The 13,473-nt window shown below is 41.5% G+C and overlaps 1 protein-coding gene across 1 annotated transcript in view; it reads left to right on the top strand.

The window, feature by feature from the left end:
• PSD (pleckstrin and Sec7 domain containing) overlaps nucleotides 1-13,473 on the top strand; it is a 266,492-nt gene that overhangs the window by 65,246 nt on the left and 187,773 nt on the right. The window contains exon 10 of the mRNA XM_088473556.1: nucleotides 9,346-9,404. Coding sequence (XP_088329682.1) covers nucleotides 9,346-9,404 — 59 coding nt within the window. The remainder of the gene's footprint in view (nucleotides 1-9,345; nucleotides 9,405-13,473) is intronic.

Genomic DNA, 13,473 nt, shown 5'->3' with positions numbered 1-13,473 from the left:
ACCCACGAGTCAGCAGTACTTTCTGCTGTTCAGTGTGCCATCTATGACATAAAGGCGGCCTACAGCATCTGCTGTCATACATGCCCAGATCATAACACTTGTAGGATTCTTTATTGTCGCTTGAATGCAATTTGGATATACCTCCTCCCCCGATAATACGTCTCACATATTTTCTCCCATCACTACCAAATATAGATATCTTAGTTTTGTCACTCCATATCACTTGTTTCCACTGACCTTCTGTCCATGCAAAGTGTTCTTTTGCCCACTGTATTAGTTTCTGCTGCTGATGATTTTTATTCAGCAATGGCTTTTTTCGAGGAATCCTACCTTTTAGGCCAACCTCCTTTAGTCTTCTCCGTACCGTTCTTGCACTGACAAAAACACCAGTTGCACTAAGTTCACTGCTAATGGCCGCAGATGACATCCATCTGTCCCTGACACAAATTCGTTTTATTCTCCTATCATCAAACTTTCGTACTCCTGATGTTGTCACATTCCCACCAATTTCTCTCGCAATTGCTGCATATGAAAGACCATTTTCACGCTACACCACAATCCTGGATCTCTTCCTGGGTGACCAGTCACCACTTTGCCTAGGCGACATTGTTGTATTTGTTTTTTACACCGTCGATAGCACTAAACAATACACACAAACATCCAACCGTAATTGCACTTCAGTAACCAACTGTATTCTGCAAAATGAAACAGCCAAACTGACCTTTCCCACCTTTGAACATGACCTTGTATCTGCTCATAAACGACAACTGATTGGTCCTCAGAACGACGATTCTGATTGGCTGGTAGTAGCTGTTACTACAATCCGCTTCTTGAATCTCACGCATCTGTGCCTGACGCTGGGTTTCATCCCTGGTGATGCTCTGCCAGGCCTCTACTGCAAATGTCTTCAGTTCCTGCTTGTTCTTGGGGCATTTTCCCTTCAGTTTTGTCTTCATCAAGTGAAATGCATGCTCAATCAGATTCAGGTCAGGGGATTGACTTGGCCATTGCATAACATTCCACTTTTTAGCCTTTAAAAACTCTTTGGTTGCTTTTGCAGTATGCTTCGGGTCATTGTCCATCTGCACTGTGAAGCACCGTCCAATGAGTTCTGAAGCATTTGACTGAATATGAGCATATAATATTGCCCGAAACACTTCAGAATTCATTCTGCTGCTTTTGTCAGCAGCCACATCATCAATAAATACAAGGGAACCAGTTCCATTGGCAGCCATACATGCCCACGCCATGACACTACCACCACCATGCTTCACTGATGAGGTGGTATGTTTTGGATCATGAGCAGTTACTTTCCTTCTCCATACTCTTCTCTTCCCATCACTCTGGTACAAGTTGATATGTGTCTCATCTGTCCATAGGATGTTGTTCCTGAACTGTAGATGTTGTTTGGCAAACTCTAATCTGGTCTTTCTGTTTTTGTGGCTCACCAATGGTTTACATCTTGTGGTGAACCCTCTATATTCACTCTTGTGAAGTCTTCTCTTGATTGCTGCCTTTGACACATATACACCTACCTCCTGGAGAGTGTTCTTGATTTGGCCAACTGTTGTGAAGGGGTTTTTCTTCACCAGGGAAATAATTCTTCTGTCATCCACCACAGTTGTTTTCCGTGGTCTTCCGGGTCTTTTGGTGTTGCTGAGCTCTCCGGTGCGTTCTTTCTTTTTAAGAATGTTCCAAACAGTTGATTTGGCCACACCTAATGTTTTTGCTATCTTTATGATGGGTTTGTTTTGATTTTTCAGCCTAATGATGGCTTGCTTCACTGATAGTGACAGCTCTTTGGATCTCATATTGAGAGTCGACAGCAACTGATTCCAAATGCAAATGTCACACCTAGAATCAACTCCAGACCTTTTACCTGCTTAATTGATAATGAAATAACGAGGGAATAACCCACACCTGTCCATGAAATAGCTTTTGAGTCGATAGTCCCATTACTTTTGGCCCCTTAAAAAGTGGGAGGCACATATAGAAACCGTTGTAATTCCTACACTGTTCACCTGATTTGGATGTAATTACCCTCAAATTAAATCTGAAAGTCTGCAGTTAAAGCACATCTTGTTTGTTTCATTTCAAAGCCATTGTGGTGGTGAATAGTGGTGAATAGAGGCCAAAATATGAAAATTCTGTCATTGTCCCAATATTTATGCACCTGACTGTATGTGTGTGTATGTATATATATATATATATATATATATATACATATATATATATATATATATACACACACATATATAGACACACACACATAGACAGTACACATATACATATATACATTACTTACTGCTTACTTCAGAGGCAGGGAAAGGCATATTGGCCAGCAGAAGGGGCGGAGCAATATGCTGGGGGCAGCGCTTAATTACGGGCCGCTGCAGGCGGCTCCGATAAAAGAAAAATGAAAAAAAATTGGGGATTGGGGCAGGGGACAGTGTGGGGGGGCCCCCTATGTGTGGGGGTCCCCGGGATGACTGCCCCTATAATCCGGCCCTTTTTTTTTTTCGCCAAATTAGGTCAAGTGCGGATTTATCTTTTTGGCTATCCAAAACACTTTAGACTTGGATACCGGTAAGATTCAGTTTTTAGATCCGGACATAAACGAGCCAAAACCGTACTAATGAAACCAGATCTCCTTTTAAAAGGAATTATACTGTATCACAACTACTGAGACATTAGTAAATTGGAAGCTAAATAACTTGTATTTTACTCACTTTGGAATCTTTGGACTGTACTGCAGTCCTCTGAGAGTTCTGTAGCTAGAACTGTCTGCCTACAGCATTTATATATAGCATTCTTTCATGTGAATACGCTGGGATTGTGAGACAACGACTAATTGTCCACATACTACTAGTGGTTTTGTTAGAATGTGTTGAGCGGGAACAACTTATGGGTCCCCATTGGATACATTGTTCCCGCATACCACCTTTGTGGTATGCGTATGCCATATTGGTATGGTATGCCATATTGGCAAATAGGCATACGGCTGAATTTTAGCATATTGTCACCATTGACTTAAGACCTCATCTTAAACATATTAAACTCCTCTTTTTTTTTATTGCATATATGTAATTACTGTTTGTTCGCATGCCAATTAGAAAGTTGATCATGCTTTTTATATCAATGTTTTCTGAGCCCATTGTCCTTCCCTTACCAATGGTTTCATCTCTTTCCCATTGCTTTCCTTTTAATTGTAATTGAAGGTTAATAATGTGTCTGCCTTGTCCATTAGTATTATTAATTGCACTTTAATGGTAAATGTTTTTTTTTTACTGTAAAGAATTTCTCATGTGCACAGTGCATGGTCTCAGTGCTTATTTTTTATATTGCAGTTACAAGATCTATGATGTCAGTGGCCCATAATAACCCCTTAATAAATAACATGTTGTCTTTTAATCCTAATGAGCTATTTTTCCAGATGTACAGTAGTTTTGCTGTGTTTTGGACATTCTGTAGACTATTCTGTGTGGCCCAATATTGTTAATATGAGTACTTATTAATGTTCCAATATGTGGACAGTAAACTCTGTTGGGTTGCTACAATTATGCTGCATAGTTGGTCTAAGATGCATCATTCTATATGACCTTCTTGTTCCACACTACCCACAAGTCTTCCCTGATACACAAAATGTGCTACTTGTGCTGCCTTCTGCCTCAATCAGGTCTATAACTAGACGTCAATCAGGTCTATACCTAGAGTCTATACACACGCATTAAAAAATGTTCTAAGTGACCCCTAGTCACCCCTGGTCACACACGTGCACTGCACTTGTTCTTGAGCTTCCAGTAGCAGATTAAATTAAAATGAAGAGTAAAGTAAATAATGAAAGAAAAATAAATTTGTATACCGCTATTGCTATCCTGAGATGGCAATCACGATCGATGGACAACGATGGTACTTGAACTCCTGTTCTTCTTACATAGGCAATTAGCTGGCCTTTGCTGGGCATGACTTCTGCCGACAATAATCTTTGTGACATAGCAAATATGTTGGAAATGCTTGTGTACAGGTGCGTGGGTATGGCAGAATTATATACAAACCAGAAAGCCCAGTTTCTTAAACAGTATGTTGGTTTATTGGAGAATATGTCATCTGCAGCCGTACTCCCTGTAATACACTGGTTTAGGTGGAGTGGAGCGGGGTGTGATACAGATCACCAGTCACTGACTGTATACCACATTTGCCTACTTTTGTTGTTCTCTTTCTGGGAGATGCAGAGAGGCGGTGATGTGGACAGGGCCAAACGATTTGCATCATTAGGCACCGCCCCTCGCAATAAACTGCGGCAAATCTTCCATATATGAATAAGGATGGGTCCAAATTACGCATTTACCATAGAATCACATCACTAGGCCCCATTCCTCCTCATAGACTGTGGATTCCCGGTATTATTCTCCCCATTCTGCCCACTTTACTAAGAAGTGGGCGGGATGCGGGCGGAGTACCTACTGTATACAGCTTGCAGGTCGCGATGCAGGTTGCTGGAACAGTGGTAAAACAGCTTAACACGCTGGGTCTCACAGAGCTAAGTGTCACTCTCTCACAGTAACAAGATGGCGGTACTGCAGTAATTTTGGATCAGGATATGAAGCCTACCTGGAGGTACTTAAAGCATGGAGTCTGTGCAGTAGCCATTTTCATCAGAGATAGGATATTTGGGGCTTATTCATAAATGGGGCCCATTAGGCACATAGGGAAAATGAGGTAATGAATATCATGATTATTATTATTTATTATTATTATCCTTTATATAGCGCCACAAGTGTCCCGCAGCGCCTTACATAGTTCATAAAACTAATAAGTGAACAAGAAACAAGTAACTTACAGTACATTACAGTGCAGGACAAGGACACGATTTATATACATTGCTGCAACAGCGATTAAAGCACTCACAATAAGCAGCCGGGAGTTGGCAGTCACGTGTTAGGTGCCATTATGGGGAGTAAGGAGTAGAAGAAAATGTAAAGAGAAGCACATGAGGGAAGAGGTCCCTGCTCGTGAGAGCTTACATTCTAAAGGGGAGGGGCAGACAGACAGGCATGACACAGAAGGGGAAGATAGGGAGGGTAGAGCATGAAGTGTGTTAGGATGAGAGCTGGAAGGCCTTGATGAAGTAGTGGGTCTTGAGAGCCCGTTTGAAGATTTGTAGAGAGGTGGAGAGTCTGATAGGGAGAGGAAGAGCTTTCCAAAGGTAGGGAGCAGCACGGGCAAAATCTTGGTTGCGGGAGTGAGAGGAAGTAATCAGTTGGCAAGAGAGGCGACGTGCATTTGTTGAGTGAAGTGGGCGGGCAGGAGTGTGAAGGGAGAAAAGGTCAGAAATATATGTGGGAGAGGATTTGGTGAGGGCTTTGTAGGCGAGTATAAGAACCTTGAATTGGCATCTGAAGGGGAAGGGGAGCCAGTGTAGGGCTTGAAGGAGAGGGGAAGCAGATGTAGAACGTCTGGAGAGGAAGATGAGCCGAGCAGCAGCATTGAGAACCGCTCATTAGCTGGGACCCACGTGGGCTTAACAAATGAGCGGCTCCTCCACGTGGGTACCAGCCAATGAGCGGCCGCTAATGTTAGCCACTGCTGATTGGCCGGCGGCACGCGACTGAAGTCTGCTCGTTCCCACGAGCAGACAGCGCAGTGTAACAGCATGTAGTAACATGCTGTTACATTGTATCCGGGGCCCGTCTTGGATTTCTGCAGAGGACATCGTGGGACAGACAGGTGAGTATTGGATCTTTTACAGGTAATTCCAATAGGATGCTTTACGTTTACAAGTGGACGTGAACATCTGGAAACAGGTGAGTATGTATGTGTATGTATGTAATAAAGCTTTATTTTACAGGTGTTATGTGTTTTTTTAACCATTTCTTTACAAGTGAAGTACAGGTACCAGTGGGCCTTTAATGCCCCGCATGCTGGTACTTGTGGTTCTCCAAGTACCAGCACGCGGGGAGGCTTGCTGGGACCTGTAGTTCCACTGTAAAGACAATGATGATACATCTATTTTTTTACACTTCACCTAACACAATCAACCCACCACCCACCACCAAGGGGTGACGGGGATCAGCCTAGGCTAGGGGTGCCCTGGAGAGGGTGACCCCTTTATTGGGAGGGTCACCAACTGCCCAGGGATCCCTGGCCTGGGCTGACTAATGGTCAGGGCTGATGCAGCGGCTGGGGGACCCGGTGTAAGGGCACCCCTGGCTGTGGCGTCAGCCCCCCCGTTAGAAAGGGTCCAGGGCTGGTTTTAAATATACGGTGGAACTCACGTTTTTTTTTTTTCTGCATATATTTAAAACCAGCTCTGTCCCTGCAGCCTTGTGCTGGTTCTTACATTACAGGGGATCCATACACATTTTTTTCACTGTAATGTTAAGAACCTGGACAGGCTGGCAAGCCCGAGGCTGGTTAGTGTTTTGGGGGGGGACCTCACATCATTTTTTATAGAGACATTTTTCTGTTTTTAACAAGGGTTAACACACAAGCAGCAAACACATATTTCACTGATATGTGCTGGCTGCTAGCTCGGGAGAGATTTGCAGATAGAAAACTCTGCAATCTCGGGTGATTAATCTCCTGCAAAACGAGTTACTCGGGAGAGATATCTCGTTCTGCTTCACCATTGGCAAACTCGTTTAGCCTCAAATCGCCTGTTTGTAAATTTGGTAAAAGAAAAGGGATTAAATCCCCCATTTTTAGGCGAACTCCAGCGAGATAAATCACTTTGAAAATCGGGACCATCTCGAATCTTTGTAAATTTACCCCTTAGGATCAATACGCCACACAGCGCGAGACAGCCGGTGCGACTGAGCCACTCAGAGAGGTTTTTTGAGGTTATTTTATTTTTATTTTTATTTTTTTTCCAATTTAATCATGAATGTTTTATGAAGATTTGCCTTGATCAATGCATTTAATAGAGGAGAGATCATTCTTTGAAACAACAGATTTTTCATCAACCGTCAATAGAGCTTCTCCTACCCAGACTCCTTTTTATAGGACGTTTTGAGGCCCCATCCATGTCCAAATGTGCATAGGCCAATTGCACCTTTTTTCCATTTATCTTCTTAAATACCCCTGTTGCAAATTGCTTTGTTCAGTACTTTGAGTTCCACAACATTTTGTATGATTGTCATAAACTTGAATGCCAATTATTGTTTTTTTTTTTTTTTTACTATTATATGTAACAATAGTGGACAAATAACTGCCTTACCACTGATTTATATGTGTAGGATTTGCCTATTGTATAGATGTATAAATTTTATTATTTTTATCTATTACCGTTTATGGTTTATTCTTAGTGTCAACTTATTTGTGCTGAAAACCTATTAATTCTCAAACTGGATTTTTTTTTGTTTTTTGTTCATGAACATACATTTTGATTTAAATTTGTCTTCTTGTGCTATAAAACATATCTTCAAATATAAACATCCCTACTATTGCCATATAACTAAACAGAGGCAATTGTCTGCTATTCAGCACTATAAACTATATTTTATCTTGGGTCAGTAGCAAAATGAGATAAGAAGGAAAAGTCGTATTTCTGCAAATTCTGGTGTCAGCAACACAGTCCGTAATCTTTTACTATAGTGCGTCATTGTGCAATACAATAGATCCTCACATGCTGTATAGATTCTATTGCTTGCTTTCTCTGACCTGTTATCAGAGACACAATGCAAATGTGGAATAAATAATGTTCTGTTACTGTATAAGAAAATTAAACTTTAAAATGATGGAACTATAAAGTACAGACACAACCACTCTCTGTAGTGTGTTGATGTTGATTAATACTTATTTACAAATATCAGTGGCTTATTTAATACCTGGGGAACTCTGAATTGTTAAACATAACACATACATATTGACTTACAAACCAACTGCTAAATTGATATGAGAATCCCTCCTTTTAGTTAACCCTGGGGCTGGAGTTAAACACTTATGGCAGCTACTTAGTATTCCTCAAACCTAGTTATGTTCTGCAAGTTTTCATAAGCACTTATGAAGTTGCCTTACAATACCCTTTTCCTCCCCTTTTTTCCTCCTTCCCATTCTTGTCTTATCTATCACTATACCCTGCTTACCACTCCTTACATTTTTCTGTTCCAATGTAACCACTTTCTCCTCACAATTACTGTCGCTATCATTTTTATTTTCATTTGCATCCAGGGTCGGACTGACTCACTGGTGTACTGGGGAAATCTCCGGTGGGTCCTACGGTTTGTGAGCCCCTACTCTAGGGGTCAGGTTCCAGATCATGCACTCAAATTATGCATTTTTACTCTAATAGAGGCTCATTAACTCGGCGGAGCAGGTCCATGGATGAACTTGGGTGCTTAGTTTGTTTCTATGGAAACTACACCCATATTGAACCTAACACAAATCAAAGTGTGCTGTGCTGACACACTCCTGTCCCCTCCTTTATAAATGCTCCCTGCTTTTTGCAGGCTGACTATGTTCTCTCTAATAGTTATTCAAGTTTATTTGTGGTGGCTATGCCCCTTTATGCTTGGGCCCTTACCACTACATTCCTCAGAGGGCACTTCATGTCCCAGTCAGACACTGTTTGCATCCCTTCATTACTATATCCTGTTTGTCTCCTGTTCTTCATATTTAGGTTAATTACTATCTTCCTTTGTCATAGCAGTCCATTGTCTCTAATTTCCACTGTCAGGTCTTACAGATATTTCATAAAATACCCCTATTTTGCACTAATGACCATCTTTACAGTACTATTCATTTCTATGTTGATGCAAATGTTATTATTCACACATAATACTGTGCATCAAGAAGGATGATATATTTATGAACAATTATATATATATATATAGTGCCAGGATATTCCATTGCACTTCACAATGGTGCGCAAACCAGTAAATAAAATGAGACAGGTCAGTAACAGACTTAGAAAGAGGTAACAGGGCCCTGCTTGCAACAAACAATCTATAGGGAAATAGAAAATATGCCTAAAACACACAATGCCCCAGTGTGTGCATCACCCTACCCCTCTCATTTACCTCTGGCCACCTGCCATACATTTATTTATTTCTGTCTCCATTTTCTATATGTCTATCTTTGTTCCTCACACCACATCTTCTTTATAGTCCTCTTCCCTTCCTTTATTTTCCTCCACTATTCACCACATATTATGGAGCCCATCTCCTTTGTTCCCTACATTATCTGTCCTTGCACTACTTATTCCATTCCTTTAAGACATTCTCCTTTCTCTCCACTCCGTTCATTTGTGGTTTTCGTCACATTGTGTCACCTCATTTTCTTTATATGAATAATAGAGACCAGGGAAGCAGGGTCCTTCCTCTGAATTTCATCCTTTCTATCTTTCAGATGGAGTCCATACATTGACATGTGCACTGATGCTGTTAAACACTGACTTGCATGGACATGTAAGTAAGCCTATTGTCAGTATTACGGTGTGTTTTATGCATTGTAATCTGCCCTGACACGTAAGAAAACGTTGCAAAGTTTGAGAAGTAAAACTGCAAACTAAAAGGAAAAAAAATATAATAGTTCAGTGTATTCTTTTTCTTTTACTAGCACGTATTTTCTGTGCCGCATTTTTTAAAACATTGTAACAATATCTAAATCTCCTGATTGCTCCTAACCAGATTTCTTGACTTATTGTATTGGTCACTGAAAACTCATTTCCAGTTTTTGTCAGCCTGTCCTAGTGCTAGTTTTGTTAAACCTTTATCCAGGAGCACAGGTAATTATATTGAATAGTTTGAACCAGTGATTAATCCCCATGTATTCCTGGGAAGAGAAACACAGCACGTGTTTGGGTTTGAGAATCTCTGTTCTAGTCAACTTTCCCTCAAGCATTCTGCAAGTTGAAAGAAATAATAATCAGGCACTCTGTGGGGGGCAATTCAATTAGTGGTGATGGGTGACGCAAAGAGACAAAAATATTGGTCGTAACATAGGTACAGTACTTTTTCCCTTGCATCCCATAGAGGTGCGCATGAAAATGTGAGCTTTTGGCTTAATGCAATTCTAAATAATCAGTTGACCTCTTAAAGTTCTCTATGGGAGCTGTTCACCTGACATACACTGTTACACACCATTGGTGGAGGATACTCCTTCTTGTTAAATGGGGGGCTGAACTTAGAGGGCAGATGTCCAGAAATGGATAATACATAAAATGAACACATTTATGATGACTGGAATTGATACTACAAGGAAACAGTTAATTAAAATCACAACCGATGTTCAGCAAAGTATTTAAATGCACACAAAATGTTACACCACAGAAGGTCGGTAGAAATAAAATGACCAACCACTCTACCTACATACGTAAGTATTCTCTTCTACACTAACCATTACTGGTGAGCTTTCAACCCTTCTCCAGTTTGTAGCCTTTCTATATTATCATTATCCAGCAAGAAATACAGGACCTCATTCAGAGTCTGTCGTAAGGGAAAAGGGGACGCATATGCAAATGAAGCGCTCGCAAGTTGCGTCGTTAAGATGGGATCATTACCTGGACGAGCGCGGGGAGGATGCGGCCGTAAGACTAAAAACACGCCCCCTTCTCGTTCGCAATACACGTCATCTCGGGCATATAAGGATTAATCGAGACCATCGGGAACCATAGGAGCTGGTCGTAGAGCTTAAGGTTGACCATACCCTCTCTTAAGCACTACGATCAAGTCAGTGTAAAAGCCTCCCATGTCACATGTGCCATGACACTACTTAGTTAATTATGCACTCTCATAAAACGCCGTTTGCATAGTCAGGCACGCCTGCGTTCGGATCTCCATTCCCCCGTTCACAAGCGCCTAATCTGCAAGAACATTGTCTGGCTATGTGACCCATGGGGTTTTGCAAGCCGGCCGACACAGATGAGAGAAAGAGGACAGGAAATCTCCGTCAGCTGATGAAGTTCTTGGCCTCTTTCCTCTCCCCCTAACGGCGGCGACGTGCCTCCGTTTTGGGAAATGGAGGCAGTCGCCGCCCCTTCCTGCCCATATACGGCAGCAGACTGTTAATCACTAACAGTATTCTGCCAGTCTATGTGCGATCACGCAGGTCCCGTACTGCACATGCGCAGTACAGGTCCGGCACCTGCACAGATTCCCGACTAGAGTGCACTGCTGAATCAGGCCCTTAGCGGAAACAAATTAATGTCTCATGTCTCTTTTGAACATATTCATTAATTGCTTGTTGTCTTCATTAGAAAACAGTGTGCATATTTAAGAGGCTAAATTTAGGTACAATGGCACAGTATATAGCAAATGTGATATAAATATTTAAACACACAAACATGACACATGTAATAAAGACAGTCCTGATGTCCTCTCACTCTTGTGATTAGCTTAATAATGAGATTAAACGGAGCGCAGTTTAGGAGCAGGACAGAAATGAGGGGATGCTCCTACAGGTGTCAGTAGGAACATGTTTCTCTTTCCATAATGACCATTTTCTGGTGGACCCATACATTGGGTTTCTGGGGTACTAGGCAGTGTATGTGCTGTGCACCTGAGATGCACTAGGGGATGAGTAAGCTCACTTGGCAAGTAGCAAAGTTTTAGATTCACATTTAATTTGCTGTTGGTAAATGAGCTTAAGGGGTAAATTTACTAAGATGGGAGTTCTATTAAGAAGTGATGTTGCCCATAGCAACCAATCAGATTCTACTTCTCATTTATCTAGCACCTTCTAGAAGATAATACCTGGAATCTGATTGGTTGCTATGGGCAACATCACTTCTTAATAGAACTCCCATCTTAGTCAATTTACCCCGTACCGTGAGTAAAATGTCGTGTTACATTTATAAAAAAATTGCAATAGAGCAAATGGTCAGGCTCCACAGTTTGCTCTGTACGGTGCATGGCCGTAGGCCTGAATCATGAGGCTAGAAAAGAATACAGATACATTGCTAAAAGCTTTGCCCACCAACATCCATAGTTAGGAAGTTTGTGTATAAATGGAGATAATTTAGAACCATTCTTATTCTTACCTGAAGTAGTCGTCCATAATAGCAATAATGCATTACAGCTGTACGTTAGAAAGCCTTATATTGTTTGAGAGTATTCGTCAGTCCACTATAAGTACATCACTGGAAAACTGGCAATCCATGGGAAAGTAATTGGTTGGACGTCACAAAGACAACCTGGGTGATCCTGAATGATACTAGAACAATATTCTGCGGTATGACTAAAGTGGAGTTTATTATTATAAATAAGATATATTATGATATTAGAACATGATACACTGCATTCCATTTATATATGCCCATTCTAGCCGTGTAGCATGACACCTATGAGTATCAGGGCTTTTTATTGCTTTACAACATGCGAGTCCAGATCGTTCACAGTAATTGACAGAACAGTGGATCAGCATATTATTCTACAGTAGAATGTGAGGGTATCTGTATGATTGCTGCAGTCCCTCATCAATCATAACAACGCAAGGACATCTAGTACAGAATAGCTGAAGTAGAAGAAATATTGCATTGACTCACAGTTGACTTAAGTCCCCTAAATGAAGTGATTTATATGTTGCAGCAAAACGTGTACTTAACTGTTAGAGGCGCGCACTTATGGGGATTTTAGGTTGCCTAGAAACACCCTTCCTCAGCACCTGAATGACATTCCCTGGATCAGACCTCAGAGAACGCTCCCTACAGAATGGAAGGATCGATGTGATCAACATGACCTGCGCGGGGTCTAGGCTGCAATGAGGCAAATAGCATCTTGTCACTGCACAGTGGCTCCTCCAACCTTGGGCCTGTGAGCACTGAGTTACCATCTGCACAAGGAGAGTGAGTGTGCTGAAAGGCCCGTATCTCTTCTCTGCCCAGCCAGCAGGAAAAGACCGTCAGATAGCCAATGCCACACTGCACTACAGGAAAGAGGCCGGGTATCTGGATAAGAGAAAAGTGACATGAAGAATGCAACAGAAATGACAGAGGGAACGTAGAGGGGGAGAAGCGATTTTGAGCAGGGAGTTAACAAACACGGAAAAACAGGCTTAAAGAGAAGTTTACGTATAAGTATAAGGAAGGAAGGGAGAAATGAGAAAAAGGAGACATAACAGAAATAAAGGTGTGTGCCCTCTTCCACCCACCATGGGCCATTACCTTAGAGAAGGCAGCGTGTCATGTAAACATTGCTCCCCGCCCCTCACCTTTTTTCCACCTTTGTTCTTTAAAAATTGTTTTATTCAAAGAAGCAAGCTTTTTAACATATTACATTACTATGACATCACTATCCTGCTATGATAACTACAGAACAAGTATTCCACAGTACAAATACCACCACAGTACTTGTTAAATAGCTCCCCCCATGAACATATTTGGAAACCCCTCTTTAGAAATCCTGCGGTTTGCTCTTCTTGTATTAATGCAAGATCATGCAAAAGTGCCAAAGATCTGTACATGTAAAGAGAAATCCGAGAGAGCACATCTCCTATCATTGGACATAAAACAATCAGGAGCCTGTTACAGGGGAGGAG

This window comes from Taudactylus pleione, unplaced genomic scaffold (assembly GCF_031769625.1).
Source record: "Taudactylus pleione unplaced genomic scaffold, aTauple2 ptg000016l, whole genome shotgun sequence".
Classification (NCBI taxonomy): Eukaryota; Metazoa; Chordata; class Amphibia; order Anura; family Myobatrachidae; genus Taudactylus; species Taudactylus pleione.
This window is presented reverse-complemented; position numbering and strand designations above follow the sequence as displayed.